The 19875-nt window shown below is 39.3% G+C and overlaps 1 protein-coding gene and 1 pseudogene across 15 annotated transcripts in view; one reads left to right on the top strand and one right to left on the bottom strand.

Moving 5' to 3' along the window:
- PRPF40A (pre-mRNA processing factor 40 homolog A) overlaps positions 1–19875 on the top strand; it is a 60038-nt gene that overhangs the window by 11501 nt on the left and 28662 nt on the right. For 12 of the 15 annotated variants that reach the window (XM_059704443.1, XM_059704442.1, XM_059704441.1 and 9 more), the window contains 3 exons: positions 8177–8257; positions 9933–9963; positions 11346–11359. The exons of 1 other annotated variant lie outside the window; for it this stretch is intronic. In XM_059704443.1, the coding sequence (XP_059560426.1) occupies positions 8177–8257; positions 9933–9963; positions 11346–11359 (126 nt within the window). The remainder of the gene's footprint in view (positions 1–8176; positions 8258–9932; positions 9964–11345; positions 11360–19875) is intronic. 2 more of the 15 variants (XM_059704435.1, XM_059704445.1) reach the window with 1 other exon arrangement.
- LOC132238636 (large ribosomal subunit protein eL42-like) lies at positions 12518–12850 on the bottom strand (annotated as a pseudogene).

Below are 19875 nucleotides of genomic sequence, written 5' to 3' on the forward strand. Positions count from 1 at the left end.
TAACTAGATATACTGAGTCAAGTTTAAAGGACTTGGTGGAGAATCCTCCTATCTAATAAAATAGAAACATGGTAATTAGCATACGTCCACTACCCTTCCCATTGGCTAATCAGCGAGATATGCAAATTAACTGCCAGCCAAGATGGCGGCCGGCAGCCAGGCAGCTTGAAGCTAACATGAGGCTTGCTTGCTTCAGTGACAGAGGAAACCAACGTTTCCCGCTTGCCTTGCTGGCCTCTGAGCTTGCAGTTTGAAACGTTACAAATATAGAAGCTAGCAAAACCCCAGAAACCTGCTTTCAGCCTGCCGGGATCTCAGAGCTGGAGTTGATACAGTGTTTCGATTATAGAACCCAAACAAACCAGATACCTGATTTCAGCAGCAGAGGCCTCAGAGCTGGAGCCAGAGCTAAAGCTGGCCCAGAATGAAAAAGAAAAAAGAAAAAAAGGAGCAGTTGGGAGCTTCAGGCACCTGCCAGCCTGAAAACAGCCCTCAGCCCCTCACCCAGACTGGCCAGGCACCCCAGTGGGGACCCCCACCCTGAAGGGTGTGTGACCAGCTGCAGACAGCCATCATCCCCTCACCCAGGCTGGCCAGGCACCCCAGTGGGGACCCCCACCCTGATCCAGGACACCCTTCAGGGCATACCAGCCGGCCCCCGCCCGTGCACCAGGCCTCTATCTTATATAGTAAAAGGGTAATATGCCTCCCAGCACCGGGATCAGTGGAGCCGCGAGGCCTCCCAGCACGGGGATCAGCGGAGCTGAGAGGCCACCTGGCACCGGGATCAGTGTGACACGGGGCAGCGCCCAAACCCTCTGATCGCCCTGCGGCTCTGTGTGTGACAGGGGGGCGGGGCCACAACCTCCCTATCCACCCTGCTCTGTTCGTGACAGGGGAAGGTGCCCCAACCCCCTGATCACTCTGCGGCTCTGTGTTTGACAGGGTGCGGCGCCCCAACACCACCCCCCCCCCCCACGGGCCCTGCTCCGTGTATGACGGGGTAGAGCCATAACCTCCCCATCGGCCCTGCCCTGAGTGTGAGAGTGGCGGCGCCCCAACCCCCTGATGGGCCCTGCTCTGTGCGTGACAGGGTGGCGCCACAACCCCCTGATTGGCCCTGCTGTGTGCGTGACGGGGTGGTGCCGCAACCTTCCCATCGACCCTGCCTTGAGTGTGACGGGGGTGGTGCCCCAACCCCCCAATCGGCCCTACCCTGAGGGTGACTGAGGGTGGCATCGCAACCTCCCGATCCACCCTGCTCTGTGCATGACAGGGGGCGGCGCCCCAACTCCCCAATCAGCCCTGCTCTGAGCCCAACCAGGGGCTGCACCTAGGGATTGGGCCTGCCCTCTGCCACCCGGGAGCAGGCCTAAGCCAGCAGGTCGTTATCTCTCGAGGGGTCCCAGACTGCGAGAGGGCACAGGCCGGGCTGAGGGCACAATTTTTGTGCACCGGGCCTCTAGTATAGTAATAATAGTCTTGCGTCCTTCCATACTTGTGTCCTAGAAGGCCTATGTCTAAAAGAAGGCTTAGACAACTTTTTGAGTGTTTTACAGTCTGATTTTATAAACTTAATTGAGACACTACAATTTGTGTGTGTATCCTCAGTATGTTTAGAGCTTTTAAAATATAAAATGGTACCATTCATTTTCATTTAGCTCTGGTTTTAAGTTTTTGTGTCACATGTTCCTACCCAGTAGTGTTCTCTTTATATTTTCTTTTTTTAAAAAAATATTTCTTAATTGATTTTTTTCACAGAGGAAGGGAGAGGGATAGAGTTAGAAACATTGATGAGAGAGAAACATCGGGCCTGACCAGTTTGGCTCAGTGGATAGAGCGTCGGCCTGCGGACTGAGGGGTCCCGGGTTCGATTCCGGTCAAGGGCATGTACCTTGGTTGCAGGCACATCCCCAGTGGAGGGTGTGCAGGAGGCAGCTGATCGATGTTTCTCTCTCATCGATGTTTCTGACTCTCTATCCCTCTCCTTTCCTTTCTGTAGAAAATCAATGGAATTTATTTAAAAAAAAAAAAAAAAGAGGGAGAGAGAGAAACATCGATCAGCTGTCTCCTGCGCACTCCCTATTGGGCATTGAGCCGGCAACCAAGGTATATATATGCCCTTGACGGGAATTGACCCCAGGACCCTTCAGTCTGTGGGCTAATGCTCTATCCACTGAGCAAAAGCAGTTAGGGCTCTTTATATTTTCTGTACCCTCATTGAACAAGTTAGTTTGAGGTTCAATAGAGAGAATGGGCTAAGTAGTACTGAATAATTAAAACTATTTAGTTGCCTTGTGCCCTTTTTCACAATTTTTGTCTTTTTAAAAATATTTTTAATTGACTTTTAAAGCGAGGAGAAGGCTGGGTTGGGGGGTGCGGGGAGAGAGAGAGCGAGAGAGAGAGAGCGAGAGAGAGAGAGAGAGAAGCATGGACTTGTTTTTCCACTTATGTATGCAGTCATTGTTTGCTCCTTATATGTGCCCTGATGTGGGATCGAACCCATAATCTTGGTGTATTGGGACAATGCTCTGTCAAACTGAACTGACCAGCCAGGGCTTTTTCTTTTTCTTTTTCTTTTTAAAGGTTTCAGGGAATAGGATTTGTGGCACCTAATCTGTGTGAGAATTATATCACCATGTTTAAACAACTTTCAGAGATTCATATACTCTATTAAATTTGATTCTCCTGACTCTGAAAAGTAGGTTGACTACTAGATGGATGTCCAATTTTTAGACGGTAATGGTAAGACTTAGAGAATTAAGTGAATTGTACAGTAACATTTCAGAGCCAGCTGTAAACTGATGTTAATACAAGACTGATTTATTGTCTGTCATTACATGTATTGATTTCTACTGAAGATGATGATTAACAATTTTTACTAGATGTCTTTAAAGAACCAAAGTGCCTATCAGACAGATAGGGAATCGATAAGAGGCAACCCAAGGGATACTTTCATTCTGAGTTAAAACTATCATTTATTGAGCATTGTTCTAAGTGCCTTCTAAGTGTATCTTCCCATTTGATGCCCTATAACAGTATTTTCATATGAGTAATTTTTCTCCGTGTTACAGGTAAGGATATTGAGACCCAGCTAGGTTAAGTAAGTTAGCCCAAAATTGCACAGTTGGTAAGTGGCCAAGCTGGTATAGGAATGCTGACAGTCTGACTCCAGAGTGTAAGGACAAAATAGCTTACTAGGCTGCTTCCCTGTATAGCGGTATGAGATTGTCATTAAGCTAACTAACCTCTTTGGAATTTGAAAGGAAAGAATATACAGTTGCCCCTTGAGCAATGCAGATTTGAACTGCACAAGTCCACTTAGATGGGGATTTTTTTCCAACAAATACTGTAAATGTATTTTTCTTACGGTTTTTTTAAAATAACATTTTCTTTAGCTTTATTGTACGAATACCATGTAAAATACATATAACACAAAATATTTATTAGTAGACCATGTTGTTATTAAGGCTCTGATCAATAGTAGGTTATTAGTAGTTACTTTTGGGGAAGTCACAAGTTATACTTGGATTTTCAACTGCCCAGGAAATCGGCATTCCTAACCCACCTGTTCAAGGGTCAACTGGACTTAGTCAATTCTAAACTCTCCACGTTAAGAAAATCTAGCAAACTAAATTTTGAATATTGGCAGCTGACTTATTAAATGGTAAAATTCTATTTCATGTGATAATAGTTTGTGCAAGTATTATTTTGTCTTTTTTTTGTTTATCATTGTTTTTTATATCAAAACAACAAGTGTCTTAAATTTATATATAATTGTAGATGAAGGGAAAGGAAGTAAGGTTAAATGATTGTTTCAAAATGCAGCCACTTACTTTGGTTAAGGATGTGCTGCAGGCCCTAGCCAGGTAGCTTAATTGGTTAGAGTGTTATCTTGATACGCTAAGGTTTCGAGTTTGATCCCAGGTCAGGGCACACACAAGAATCAACCAATAAATGCATAAATAAAAAGAACAACAAATCGATATCTTTCTCTTTCTCTCAAATCAATTTTAAAAGAAAGATGCAGCTTGAAAAAGGGATATTCTTTAGGAGTATTTTTGTTTATTTCCAGTTGAATGATTATTTAATTAAATTACAAAATGTAGTTTTTGCCGAAACCGGTTTGGCTCAGTGGATAGAGCGTCGGCTTGCGGACTGAGAGGTCCCAGGTTCGATTCCGGTCAAGGGCATGTACCTGGGTTGCGGGCACATCCCCAGTAGGAGATGTGCAGGAGGCAGCTGATCGATGTTTCTCTCTCGTCGATGTTTCTAACTCTCTATCTCTCTCCCTTCCTCTCTGTAAAAAATCAATAAAGTATATTTTTTAAAAAAATGTAGTTTTGCAGTTATTCAAAGGTTCTTTTTTTATTCATTCATACATTTGTTCATAAAGTGGGTTAGTGATATAGATGTAAGTTGTTTTTAAATAGTTCACTTAAACACACAAAAACCAAGCAGTTCAATTAAAAAATGGGCAAAAGACACTTTTCCAAAGAGGACATAGAGACATGAAAAGTCATTAATCATCAGAGAAATGCAAGTTAACACCACGAGATACCATCTCAACTGTCAGAATGGCTATCATGAATAAATCAATAAACAGCAAGTGTTGGTGAAGATGTGGAGAAAAGGGAACCCTCATGCACTGCTGGCTGGAAAGTAGATTGGTGCAGCCACTATGGAAAGCAGTGTGGAGTTATCTCAAAAAATTAAAAATATAATTGCATTGTGATCCAGCGATTTCTACTTGTAATTTATCTGAAAGATAAGTACCGTGTGATTACATTCATATGTGGAATCTGATGAACAATATGAACTAACATGCAAAGTGGAGACATTCTCATAGGGAACATGCTGACAGTTGTCACTAGAGTCAGGATTGGAGGGCTGGCCTGACAGTGGAGGGATTGAGCAAAAAAAAACTTCACTGACAGCAGTGTGGTGGTTGTGAAGGGAGGATGAGGGAGAGGATATGGAGGACGGTACAGGGGGGAATAAATGGTGATGGAAGGAGACTTGACTTGGAGTGGTGAACTTACAATACAGTGTACAGATGATGCGTTGTAGAATTGTGTACCTGAAACCTGTATAATTTTTAATCAATGTCACCCCAGTATATTCAGTAAAAAGGAAAAATATATATATAAATAGTACATGTAATAGCCTCTGTAGAGTGTACTAATATTGTGGAATTTGAATTTGGCACATTTAAAGGGAACCAAGTAAAAAAGCAAAAATCAAACTTTTTAAGTCAATTTGCAACTATAGAATGGTTTTTAAAAATCAAATTTGAGTTAATATATGTCTTTCACACTTCGGTTCTCTCTGATCCAATTCTTAATTAGTATAGCACTTAATATATTTGCCTCAGTAGCTTAAATGGAAATTTGTGAACTGCTACGTGATTGTGATTTTATAATGTGCTTCACACGAAGCTTGCATGAACTACGACTTTGTAACTTGAATGATCTGGCTCATGGAATTTGTTGTAGTATTGTGGCAACTAGGGTAAGAATTTTTTCTTTAACCATTTTGAGCCAATATCCCATTTCATTGAAGTTACAGCGCCATCAATCATAAGACACTCCATTATATTATGGTGCCTTAAGAGAGAGAATAAATAAGCCTAAAGTGAGAAGTCTAAAATATTCAACAAATAAAGCTGGGACACCAAAGACCTATTCTCTTCATGTGAAACAAGAAAGAAATAAACCTATCATCAGAAAGGGGACAGCAAAGTAGTTCAGTTGTCTCAAACTTAGGCAGAGGAAAGAAAATCACTTTTGGGGATTGGAACCACACTGATAATGCAGCCTAGATTTCCATTATCAGTGTGGTATTAAAACAAATAAAATAATTATGTGTGTTGTAGAATTAATGAAAAACAAATAACATTTCCACAAAGTGGATTCTTCAGGCTTTGGGAATCAGGCTTGTTTGTGATACTCAAGCTTCTGGAAGAGCTGTTGTTTTGTCAAGCTCTTGTAATAGCTTTTCATAAGAAACATTGTATTTTGCATATTTATGTTTTTGTTCTTTGGCTTCATGTGAATAGCATTACAGTTTGGTTTAAAATTAATGAACTATTTAATTTTGGAATAGTCAGTTTATTTAAGAGTCGTCCAAATGTCGGGCTGAACAAGCTTAACTAGTTGCTACTCCTAAGAATTTACTGAGGTACTGAGTGAGAATTTATCTTTTTATTTGAAATTAAATCTCATTCTGTAACCAATATCATGAGTTCTAGTCTTAAAGGTAAATTTTTGGATGTTTTAAAATTGGAAGTTTGGGAAGAACAATTGAGAAAATTCTGTCACCTTTTTAAATTAGAGAGAGAGGAAGGGAGGGAGAGAGAGACAGAGAGAGAGAGAGAGAGAGGGGGGGGGGCACATCTATGTGAGTGGAAAAATATCTATTGGTTGCCTCCCCTAGACACCTTGACTTGGGATCAAACCCGAAACCTAGGTTTGTGCCCTGACCCAGGATTGAACCCATGCAACCCTTTGGTGTACGGGACGATGCTCCAACCAATTGAACTACCTTGCCAGAGCAAACTGTTCTTTAATGATTCTCATATACTATCTGTTGTGTCATTGGCCATGTTCTGTTGTGCTCTGTTTTTTAAATGGGATTTGATTACTTGTGTGTCACAGTATTTCAGTTCGAAATTACATTCATTTGTGCTACCATGTGGAAATCGTTGCATGATAGAGATTTTGTTTTTCTGTTAAGTTTTCAAACTTCAGTTCCTCAATTCAGCTTAGAATTCTAGTTACTGGTGTGTTACTAGTTTTTGATTTTATAAACAGACCATTTTAAACAGCAGGTTCACCATAATCAGTAACTTAGTACTTACAGAATTCAAACCTACTTTGCTATTAGCCTAATGAAAAATTAATGTGAGGGTGTGTCTGTAGGGGTTGGGAAGGAGAGGGAACAAGCCTAGTTCTCATTTGATCTCTTTTGTTATTTCTCTTAATGTGCAAATTATTTTTGTTATTCTGTTAGTGTGGGTGCTGGAGGCTTGTTATTTTGATTTTCAAATTCTGCACCTTTTTTTTTTTTTAAGGATTATTTGAATGTTTATTTCAAGTTTTAGTCACATGTTTTCTGTTAAGTTCTTGTTCAGTGATGTTTAATCAGTTTATTTAATGTTTTGAGAAGCAAAAAACTTTCCCTTTAACGCATAAATACCATTCTACTTAATTTTAATTGTACTTTGGCCTGGTTTTGCTTGATGACTTGACTTTCACAAGTAATAAAATTCAGTGTGTGGGTGGTCTTGTCTATCTTTAGTAACTTTACATGTATATGTTCCTGTTGACTAATATGTTTATTTCTTTTTGGTTCTTATTTCTCAAATTGTTCATTTAATTTGAAATTTTTGAATAATTGGTTATTTATTTAAGTACCTATGATTGTATATAATTTTTACCACCTCCATGTTTTCTTTAGATTTGTTCATAGTAAAATCAAAATTATAATGTAGAACTATACTAATATACATGAGCATAGGTCGGAATCCTTTGGAAATGTGTTATTCTTCATGATCTTTATTCATGCTTAATAGGAAAGATTAACTTGTAGATTTGGATGGCAGTTATTGGTACACTAGATTAAGCTTCCAAACTAATATTTTTTCTTCAGATATTTATGTATATACTTAATTTTTTTTTACCAGTGAGGTTATAGATGATTTATATTCGAGAAGTTAGATTTTTATGTAATTTTAAAAATCACTGAATTTTAAACACCTTTGATCTAAAGAACCAGATTGCTATACAATTATTTAACTTAGATACTAAAATTCAAAGGTGAGAAATACTGGAGGGAAAAAAAAGTTTTTGTTGTGCTCCAAAAAAGGGAGAAAAGCATGAGTGTTGAGCTAAAATTGAAAGGAAATTAATATTCTTAAATTTAGATTACAAATAATGTAATTGCCTAAACTTTAAAGTTTGTTAAAATAATTTCGACTATACATAGTAATTATCACATAAGTATTAAAATAGATCATTGATAAAGTACTTCATTCATTCAACAAGCATATTACCTATATAATATAGTGCTCACTGGATTTTAATCTTAAGTTGTACATAGATTCTTCAAGTCATATTAAGGGCTTTGGTCTTATGCAGTAACCTTTTTTTTTTTTTTTTTTTTACTTTTGTTCTAGATGCCTGGAATGATGTCTTCAGTAATGCCTGGAATGATGATGTCTCATATGTCTCAGGCTTCCATGCAGCCTGCCTTACCGGTAATCTTGTGAAAATAACTATTTCCTGTGATGTTTTGATTACTTTTATACATTAAACTAGTGACCCGGTGCACAGATTCCTGCACATTGAAAGGAAATTAATTAGAAGGTGGCCGTCGGGGCGGGGCGGGACAAGGTGAGATGGGCTGGACACACCCTGGAGCCAACCTCCCGTGGTCCTTCCCTGGCATCTACAGGGTCCCTCCGGCAGTTGGGGTCCCTCAGCCGGGCCTGCGGGGATCGGGCCAAAACTGGCTCTCCCACATCCTCTGAGGGGTCCCAGCGTGCGAGAGGGCACTCTGCAAAGTTGCTGTCATACAGGGTATGGAGCCCAAATGCAAGTGTGTAGTAAACCAGATTCAAGGCTGACAGTGCCCCAGCACCAACATAACCCACAGCTGAAGGTAGAAATGCGCGGCCCTGCAAGGAACTGCTCTCCCTCCTCTGTGGTTTCAGGGGCATTACCCAAGAATCACCGCTACCAAGTCATTGCAGCTCAGCAGCTCCTGCATTGACCATCTGCCCCCTGGTGGTCAGTGCGCATCATAGCAACTGGTCGGACACTTAGCATTTTAAACTTTTATATATATAGATAATATATACGTATTTGATAGGCAATTGTTAGCTTTTTAAGTGCCTCTGGAGTACTGTAATGTAACATTGGAATTATAGTGAACTTTTATTTTTAGCTTCCTGAATAAGCAGTTCCATTTTTCCCTTTATATTATAGTATATGAATATTTTTATCAAATTGATTGTACATATTAGATAAGACTGGAATACTAAAAAGCAAATTTGTCAACTATAAATATTTTATTGGTCTGCTAGCATTATAATATATTAAAGAGTAGACGTGTGCTTTACTGAGTGCCAATTGAAAATTGAAATGATGTCATTTAATACTAGATTCTAGATTTAGAAATCAGAAGATTACATTTGAAATCCATTACTTTTTGAGACTTTAGCTGTGGCACATTACTTATCAAAACTATGAACACTGGGTAGTATAGCAATATATAAATCATTATGATATTCAAATTTGTACAACTTCTTTATTACGTGATAGCCTAGTGGTTGTAATGAACAGATGTGGCATACTCCATTGGAGTGCTGAGTTTGTAGTGTCTTATACAAAACCCCTAGGACCAGATATATGTCAATTTTTTTTTAATATTATAGAGTAATAAATTATATATACTATATATTATGTTAAAAATTCCTATGGGGTCTTGGGCAGTGCCCTATAATTTCTAGCACAGTATTTCCATAGTGAAACATGGATATTTCCTCTGACGTGGGGCAAATAAAGACTAAATAGTTCATTTCATTCAGGTCAGGTTTTGCTACTTTAATGAGTTTTGATGTCAAACATGAATTGGTTTTCAGAGCTTTTTGGATTTCAGAATTGTGACTGAAGAGTTGTTGATCTGTATATAATTGATGGTTGTATAAATGTAGCACTTAGATTAAAGTACTTCAGTAGCCTCAGGTTCCTGATGTTTTTTATAATTTATATCAAGCTCAGGGAACTGAGACCACTAAAATTAACAAAAAATCTTTGAGTCAGTGGCTTGAGAATTATACATAGAGGGAACTGATTGTTCTTTATGAGTGACTTATGTAAAATACAGTTTAAACAAGGTGAATATTATTAATTTTCTTTTTCTTCTTACAGCCAGGAGTAAATAATATGGATTTAACAGCAGGTATGCATACCATTTATGGTGGTGTATGTTACACTTCCTTTGAACAGTAGCTACCATATTATAATGAGGAAGGGAAAGCATTATCTCCTGTGATTTATAATCAGCTCCTGATTTTTGTCTTTTTTTTTTTTTTTTTTTTTTTTTTAAGGCAGTGGGAATTAGGAATAACATTCATAATTAAATCCATAAGAAACTAATTTTAGGTCAAGAGTTCTGGAACCAAATTTGGTCTATGGATATACTTTGGCCTACACAGTGTTTTTAAATTCTGTAATTAGTTGCTAACATTTAAAGTCTGTTGACTTTACATAAAGTTTGAATTTATCTTTTTGCCCAAAGATTTTTATTTCTCTGAAAAAGTTGGATGATCTGAATATTTATTGTTTACCGTGGTCTCAGAGTATCGAATGAACAACTCTGGTGAGCTCATAATTGTATCAGCAAACATTGTAGAATGGGTAGCACTTCATGTGGAACATGCATTCTTATTGGCCTCTGGACTACTTAGTTATTTTTTTTTGTTACCTTGCTTGGTCCTTGTAGTCATTGCAATTCGTAAGTCCTATGATAATATTTTTCTTCAGCCAGTTACCAATAAGTGTTTGTGGTTATAATATGTAATAGTAACTCTTCATTTATCCATGAGTAAATGATGTTCCACATAAATTAGTATTTCGCATGCTAAACTTTGTCCCGTGATTATGCCTAAACTTTTGTTTTAAACATGGTTCACAACATGTTTAAATGCACAGTGTGCTTTCCTACAGGTTTATAGGGGACATAATTGATGTTTTTAAGATGTTTCACTATATCATGATTTAAGCTGAAACGATGTTCTGAAATAACTAATGTAATATTTTAATGTATATAGATATCTGGAGCTAATTACTATTACCCTAAATAATCCTGGAAAATTACTTAACATTTATTTTTAATTACTTTTTAATACCTTGGCTCTACCATTGATGTCATAGTGACCTCTTTTAATTGTTCTCAGTGGACCCTAGATAGTTGAACTTGCTAGAAATCTAAAGCATAGGATTAGAGAGGTATTTTCAAGTACTTTAGTAGTATAGCAGAGAAAGAGAACACCTAATAATAGCAAGAACAAGAAAAACAAAAGGCATATGTATGAATACTTCTCAAACCAGCTTTGAGTTTGCAGATTGAAAGTTCAATGTGCCACTTGATTCTGAAAATCGTTGCACTATAGATATTTATTTCCTGGAAATAGCAAGTACATAATCATAGGTTATATGGGACAGTTTTAGGATTTTTAGTGTGATGGAATGACTTGGCAGAAATACTATTAAGTATTTTTCAACTGTTAACTCAAGGATAGCATGATTTATTACATTATAAATATTCTTTTTTCTTTTTAGGTACAACAGGCACAGTAAGTACCTCTGAAAGATATTTATTTCATTATACTTTAGCCTGTTATATTCTTATTTCTGTATTAAATATTTACTAACTTTAATCCTTTTATTTCCATGCCAAATGTTGAAAAATGGTTTGTGAATGATTTATTTTGAAAACTGATTTTGATGGGACTTAATGGGAATCCAATGTATATCAAGGATTTGATTCTGCCCATCACAATTAGAAGGAAAATGAAATTTGTAGGTGCATAGTAATTAGCCTGGTAAACTTTTAGTTAAGCATTACATTAGAGATTACTCTTATGTACAAATATATAATTGTGTTTTATTACAAAACTAATGTAGTTTAAAATATTTTTTTCTTGCCCTAGCTAGTTTGGCTCAATGGATAGAGCATCAGCCTGTGGACCAAAGGGTCCTGGGCTTGATTCTAGTCAAGGGCACATGCCCAGGTTGTGGGCTTGATCCACTGTGTGGGGTGTGAAGGAGGCAGCTGATCAATGATTCTCTCTAATCATTGATGTTTCTATGTCACCTTCTCCCTTTCTCTTTGAAATCAATAAAAAATAATAATACTTTTTTCTTGTACCTTCCTTAACAGTGTCAGAAAGACAGAATATTCATAATTGCTTGACTTTTTTTAGAAAATGAATAATTATATTGCTGTGCCACAGGTTTTTTCCTCAACACTTGATTTCAAGATAGTATCTTTTCGTTCTTTTTGCTAATGCTTCTGTAGGTATACTGTTAAACAATTTTGTGATGTGTTTGGAAAATACTGTAAGCTTGAGACCACCTAAAAATGTATTTTTATACCTATTTTTAATAGTACCATTCTTTAGCCTCTGACATTTTTTGCTTGTGTTCTTAAACATCAATGAAAAAAAATTTATATGTATAATTTCATTTATTCAGAACTACATTCCTGGAGGTAGCTGTTACCCCAGATTTAGGAAATGTAAAAGCTATGAATTGATTACATATATGTCAATATTTTTAATTAGGGAGAAACACTTTTAATTGTGAACTATATATAAATATTTTAAATTTGTATCTTTTGCTTTAAAAGTTGAATGGTTATAACATCTGTTTGGTATTTTTTCATTGTAAGTGCCTGTTTTTATTTATTTATTTATTTATGAACTTATCAAGATTTTATTGTCACATAATAAAACAAAATATGAAGCTTAGAACTGGATCACTTGACCCTTTATCTTATCTCCTCCCAGTTCAGAATGCTTGCATCTCTTAATTGCCAGCATTCTCTTAGATCTGCAGTTAGTCTCAATGCATTCAAGCCTCAGCACAATCTTCTTTATAGTTTTAGCCTTTTTTCAGAAAATTGGCTTAGTCTGTCCACCATTGCCACTCTGCTTCCTGTCATAACGTCGTCGCTTTCCCTGTGCATACAGAGAATCCTTGCCCTTGTACTATGTTACTTTGTGGGGTTGATGCTTGCCACACTTCTTATAGAAAGTTCGGTGGGTTTTAGGAACGTTCACCATGTTTGCAAGAGCTCTATCAGCAGGGAAAAGCCCTGTTTTTATTTTTGGCTAATGATAGTAATTAATTTCAATTTTAGGAGGAGTGACATTTCATATTTTTCTATTAAACTTTTCCAAAAATATTATGTATTTATTTGAAAGCTTTTATTTTCTTTTTAGATTCAGGTACACAAATAGGAGTTACTTGTATGCTTCAGATTATGGTCATTCCCTTTAAGTTCTTCATCTCTTTTTATTTTAATTAACATATTAGTGTTAGGTATACAATAAATGATTCAGTACTTGTATACATTGTGAAATGATCACAATAAGTTACGTATTTAACATTCTTCACCTTACAAATTATAAAAATTTTTCCTGTGATGAGTACTGTTATGATTTACTCTTAACAATTTTTAGATATGAAATACAGTATTATTAACTACTAGGGTCCCAGTGCACTAATTTGTGCACCTTGAAAGGAACTGTGGGCCGCAAAGCTGCGGTGGGCACAGAGGCAGGTTTTAGCCCATCCTCTGTACCCCAGCACAGCCCCTCCTGCCGCAGACCCTGGTCCCACTGCCGTCGCTCTCATGTGCTGATGGTGCTGGCCCCACTCGCACCCACTGATGGCCTCAATCGCCCCTCAGGTGCGATCAAGGCCAGCAGCCGCTGCTTGAACCCACTGATGGCGCCAAGCGATCGGGACTGGCGCCGGGCGCCAGCAGTGCGTGCGAGTGGTGGCTCCAGCACCAGCTGTGAGTGCAATCAGGGTTGTCGCTGGTAGTGGGTGCGAGAGGCGGCTGCTGGCCCCAATCGCCCCTCAGGAGCAGGGGGAGGTGGAGAAGCCCTGAGGGGCGATCGGGGCCAGCAGCGCCACTCACATCCACTGATGGTATTGAGCAATCACGGCTGGTGCTGGGCGCCAGCAATGGGTGTGAGCAGGGCTGGCACCAGCAACAGGTGCAAGCGCCAGGCCAGGCGGGACTGCAGCGTGCGGGAGCAAAGAATTTTTAATAACCACCAGAGGCTCGCCCCAATGACAGCAGCCAGTGCCTCACTTTGGTCTGGCCCCCCCCCGCTCACCTGCTCCACCATATTCTCTGTGTGCTCCCTTGTGGTCAGTGCACGTCATAGCAGCTGGTTGTTCGGTTGTTCCGTTCCGGTCTATTTGCATATTAGCCTTTTATATATATAGAAGGTATTGATTATGCAGTACATTACAGTCCCATGACATTTATTTTATAGCTGAAAGTTTGTATCTTTTGACTCTACCCATTTCACCCATTTTCCCCCACTCCCCTCTGGCAACCAGCATCAATCTGTTTTCTGTGTCTATAAGCTTGGGTTTTTTGTTTGCTTGTTTGTTTGTTTAAGATTTTACATATAAGTGAGATTATAGGGTAGTTGTCTTTGTCTGATTATTTCACTTAGCATAATACCCTCAAGGTCTATCCATGTTGTCCCAAATGGCAAGGTTTCATTCTCTTGGTTGACTGAATAGTATTCCATTGTATGTATGTGTGTGTGTGTGTATACACATCCATTATATACATATGTACACACACACATACATACATAAAGCGTAATATGCTCATTAGACCGGACGACCTTCTGGATGAAGCCGGGGCTGCAAGGGAAGCCCTGGTCCCGGGTTCCAGAGGAAAGCCGGTGCCAGCAGCCGGGGGAAGGAAGGCTACTCTTGCATGAATTTCGTGCATCAGGCCTCTAGTTGTAAATAATTCTGCAGTGAACATGGGGATACATATATCTTTTCAAGTTAGTGTTTTTGTTTTCTTAAGTTGAATACCCAGAAGTGGAATTGCTGGTTCAAGTGGTAGTTCTATTTTTAATATTTGGAGGAATCTTCATATTGTTTTCCATAATGGCTATACGAATTTATTTTCCTATTAGTAATGCACAAGGGTTTTCTTTTCTCCACATCCTCTTTACCACTTTTATTGTCTTCTTGGTGATAATTCTAACAGATGTTAGGTGATAGATATCTTGTAGTTTTGATTTGTACTTCCCTGATAATTAGTGGCATTGAGCATCTTTTCATGTACCTGTTGGTCATCTGTATTTCTTCTTTGGAAAAGTGTATTCAGTTTCTTTGCCTGTTTCTAAATTGGATTGTTTGGGGATTTTCGCTGGTGAACTGTATGAATTCTTTATATATTTGTGATACTCACTCCTTATCGGATATACTAGAGGCCCAGTTAACGAAATTCGTGCACTCAGGGCAGGGTGGGGGGTCCCTCAGCCCGGTCTGGGCCCTCTTGCAGTCTGGGAGACCTCTGGGGATGTCCGACTGCCAGCTTAGGCCCGCTCCCGCTAAGCCAGCAGTCAGACATCCTTAGCTGTGCTTGCCAGCTGTGAACCTGGCTTCTGGTGCACTGACCACCAGGGGGCTCCTGCGTTGCACGTTTGCCCCCTGGTGGTCAGTGCGTGTCATAGCAATCATTTGGTCGATTTGCATATTAGTCTTTTATTACATAGAACTAGTGACCTGGTGCATCAAATTCGTGCACGGAGGAGGGTATGTTCCTCAGCCTGGCCTGCACCCTCTCCAATTTGGGACCCCTCGAAGGATGTCCTGTTGCCAGTTTACAGGGATTGGGCCTAAACCAGCAGTCGGACATCCCTCTCGCAATCCAGGACTGCTGGCTCCTAACCACTCACCTGCCTGCCTGCCTGCCTGATTGCCTCTAACCACTCTGCCTGCCGGCCTGCTTGTTCCCAAATGTCCCTGCACCCCCCCCCCAGCCTGATCACCCACAACTGCCCTCCCCTCTTGGCCTCTAACCGCCTCTACCTCAGCCCCGCCACCATGGCTTTGTCCAGAAGAACATCTGGAAGGCTTCCCAGTCTAATTAGCATATTACCCTTTTATTAGTATAGATGAATTATTTTATAGAATGGGCATTTTATTACAGATGGTTTCCCATGGCATTTTTTCTAAAGAAGTAAAAATTACTTTAAAAAATGTTTCAGGAAGACTTCAAGAAATTTATAGTATCTGCTTTTCTTCCAAGAAAGTTGTCACTTTTATGCCAGAGTGAGAATTATTTGTATGCTTTGTATGTCAGCATTGGGCCGCTGTGACTGGGGGGCACTTAGCTTGACTTGAGAGTAATTATCTTGCTCAGTGGCTGGGAGGGGAGGGTGTGTGGCAGAGGAGATTAATACTCGGTTCTGGATTATTCATAGATTGCTGACTTTCTGGATTGATTGTGCAAGCCCCTCCTTTTATTGATGTCCACCTTCTGTTGACAGACATCTACCCTGGTAGAGAAATGAGATGAAACTCTCTTTTCATTGTAAAAAGCATTTGAATTCCTAAGGTGTAATAAGGCCACCCAGCCATCCACAGTCAAGGTACACATTTTCATGGAGGATGTTCCCACTCTTGAATAAATCAAAACAATTTTTTCTTTTAATTTAAACTTTCTTCTATAACTGTTTTCTTGTTACTTAAAAGCTAGTTTTTTTGAAACTACTTCCAAAGCTTTTCAAGCTGTATATGTCCTTGGAATGAATTTATAAATTAGATTTGAGGCCGGCCAGTGTGTTCAGTGGTTTAGCATCGACCTATGAACCAAGAAGTCACAGTTTGATTCCAGGTCAGGCCACATGCCTGGGTTGTGGGCTTGATCCCCAGTACAGGGCGTGTAGGAGGCAGCCGATCAATGATTCTCTCTCATCATTGATGTTTCTTTCTTTCTTTTTTTTAATATATTTTATTGTTTTTTTACAGAGAGGAAGGGAGAGGGATAGAGAGTTAAAAACATCGATGAAAGAGAAACATCGATCAGCTGCCTCCTGCACGCCTCCTACTGGGGATGTGCCGGCAACCAAGGTACATGCCTTTGACCGGAATCAAACCTGGGACCCTTCAGTCCACAGGCCGACACTCCATCCACTGAGCCAAACCAGCCGGAGCTCATCGTTGATGTTTCTATCTCTCTCCCTCTCCCTTCCTCTCTGAATCAGTAAGAATATATTTTAGAGAGAGAGAGAGAGAGAGAGAGAGAGAGAGAGAGAGAGAGAGAGAGAGAGAGAGAGAGAGAGGAGTATATATGTTTGTAAATAACAAAACATGTATTTGATGCTCTTAGAAAGTCTTATTTTCTTTCATTAAAACTTGTGCAGTATAGGGAACTCCATAGATTCTCTCAATTTGAACAAAGTTAGAAGGAAAGGTACTAATTCAGAATTCCTTGGGAAAATGTTTCACTTACATATTTTTTTATGTTTATTTTTTTAAAATTAAAAACTGAAATATTTCCTATTCAGAAAATATATTTGGATCTAATTATCTTCTATAATTTTAACCCTAAAATATCAATTTAAATATTTTAAAAATGGTTGGGATGTTTGTTTTTTTAAAAAAAGTTAGATAACTGAAGTTCTACATGTTACTGGATCACCTGGGGTAATTTTCTGATTGGAAAATTAAGAATTATAGTCAGAGGGGAGGACATGAGAATTTTTAAAGAACATATTCAATTTACTTTAGAAGCCGAACCTCTCTTATCATGTGACTTGTTTTGTATGTTTGTTAAACTATATTATCACATAAGCATTGCTGCTATTGGGACAAACCGTGACAGTTGATTCAGGTCATTTGAATGTCCACTGTCTGTTTTAATTTGTATGTTCGTTTTGACTCTGTCATATGCTCAAACTTTAGTGGAAGTCATGAGAACCTATTATTTTTGCCTGCTCCCTCCTTTACTTTGGAAATACTCTTTTTTACTCAGAGGGACCTTAAGTTTGATGTAAGGGATTGTTTCCGTTGCCAGCTGTTTTCTTCCTTGCCAAGTAAGAGAGTTGTTGTGAACTCTTCAGTGATGCCTTCCCCAGGATATTTGCAGATGTGGTTGGGAAAAGTCATTTCATCCCCATCCTTTGCATCTCAGGTGCTGAGGTGCTGGGGGTGCCATGGCGATCACGGAGAAGCAGGCCAGCTGGCACCCCCGGCGCCCGGGGGGTCTGGGGGTGCCGGCTGGCCTGCGCCCAGGCTCTCTCTCCCTCCGATCCACAATGCCATATCTGGCCGCAGGCAGCCCACACCCCCGGCCTGGGGTTGTTGCTTCGCCTGCTGCCAGGCTTTCCAATGGCAATCATCTGCTGGGGGGCGGGCAAAGGCGGCCAGCAGGGCCGCCTTTGCCCGCCCCCCAGCTCTTGCCTGCCGCCTGGGTTTCCGATCCCTTTCACCTCCCAAGATTGCACCTATGTATGCAAATTAACCGCCATCTTGGTTGGCAGTTAATTTTCATATTGCCCTGATTAGCCAATGGGAAGTGTGTTCGAGGTACGGTTAATTACCATGTTTGTCTATTATTAGATAAGATTACTTGCAAATATTTCTTTCCATTTAGTAGGTTGCCTTTTCATCTGTTGATGGCTTCATTTGCTGTACACAAGTTTTTTAGTTTGCTATAGTCCCACTTATTTATTTTTGTTTTCCTTGCCTTTGTTTTTGGATTCAGATAATAAAATGATTGTCAATACCACTGTCAAGGAACTTAACGCCGATATTTTCTAGGAGCCTTTATAGTTTCTGATCTTAATTCAAATCTTTAATTCATTTTGAGTTAAATTTTGTGTGTGGTATAAGATAGTAATCTAGTTTTATTAATTTGAATTTGGCTAAGTTTTCTCAACATCACTTATTGAAGAAGCTGTCATTTCCTTATGTATATTCTTGGCTCTTTTGTTATAATTAAATGACCATAGGTGCATGAATTTATTTCTGGGCTTCAGCTTCTGTTTCATTGTCCTATGTGTCTGTTTTTATGTCAATATCAAACTGTTTTGGTTACTGTACTTTGTAACAGAGTTTGAAATCCAGGAGCGTGATGCCTCCAGTTTTGTTCTTCCTCAAGATGATTTTGACTATTGGGGGTATTTTGTGGTTTCATATAAATTTTAGGATTGTTCTATTTCCTGTGAAAAATGCAATTTGAACTTTGCTGGGGATTACATTGAATCTGTGGATTGCTTTGTGTAGTATGGATATTTTTATAATACATTAATTCTTCCAGTCCATTCTGTGACTGGTTTTCAGATGACTTAGCAAATCTCATTAGGAAGGGGCTTCATTTTGTTATCAAACAGCCCAAATTTTATCAGGTCCTTTCTATTCTAATGGCTACCTATAATTCTTTCATTCTAATTCTCAAAAGTTATAGGAAAAATCATTTGTCCTTGCTAAAATCACATTATTTTGTGTTCTCCATTCTCACTTTTTAAAAATGTATTTATTTTTTAATGATTTCAGAGAGGAAGGGAGAGGGAGGGAGAGAGAGACAGAAACATCAATGATGAGAATCATTGATTGGCTGCCTCCTGCATGCCCCCTACTGGGGATCGAACCCACAACCCAGGCATGTGCCCTGACCAGGAATTGAACTGTGACCACCTGATTCATAGGTCCATGCTCAACCACTGAGCAACACTGGCTGGGCTCTCCATTCTCACTTTTTACAAATGATCCTTAAATTATCTAGTTTTCTACTAGCATATTTATTTTTTTCCATTTAATATGAATGAAATTGGGATGCACTCTATAATTCATGTCTTATGATTTCTGTTCTCCAGGTAGTAGTCATGGCTAGTTGTACATGATTGGATAGCAAACGAGCCAACATGAGAAGAATTAATATCAGTGTAGTTTAGAAGAAAATCCTAGAAATAATTGCACAGCACTCTTTTATTAGCTAGAAATGAAATGATTATGGTGAGAGAGTAGCAAAACCAACACTTGAATTTAGCTACATTCCCAAAGCAGAAATCAAAAGTATGTCTTCTATCCTACATAATAAAAGCTTAATATGAAAATTGATTGAACGGCAAAACAGTGGGTGGAACAACTGGTCGTTATGATGTGCACTGACCACCAGGGGGCAGACGCTCAACACAGGGACTGCCCCTAGCCTGCAGGCCCCAGGCCAGCCAAGGCGGGTGCCAGTGGGGGCCCCGATCACCCTGCCAGTCACCCCAAAGAGGGAGGCAGTGGCGGCGGGGGTGCAGCGCCAGGC

The sequence above is a fragment of the Myotis daubentonii genome, chromosome 7 (assembly GCF_963259705.1).
Source record: "Myotis daubentonii chromosome 7, mMyoDau2.1, whole genome shotgun sequence".
In the NCBI taxonomy this organism is placed as follows: Eukaryota; Metazoa; Chordata; class Mammalia; order Chiroptera; family Vespertilionidae; genus Myotis; species Myotis daubentonii.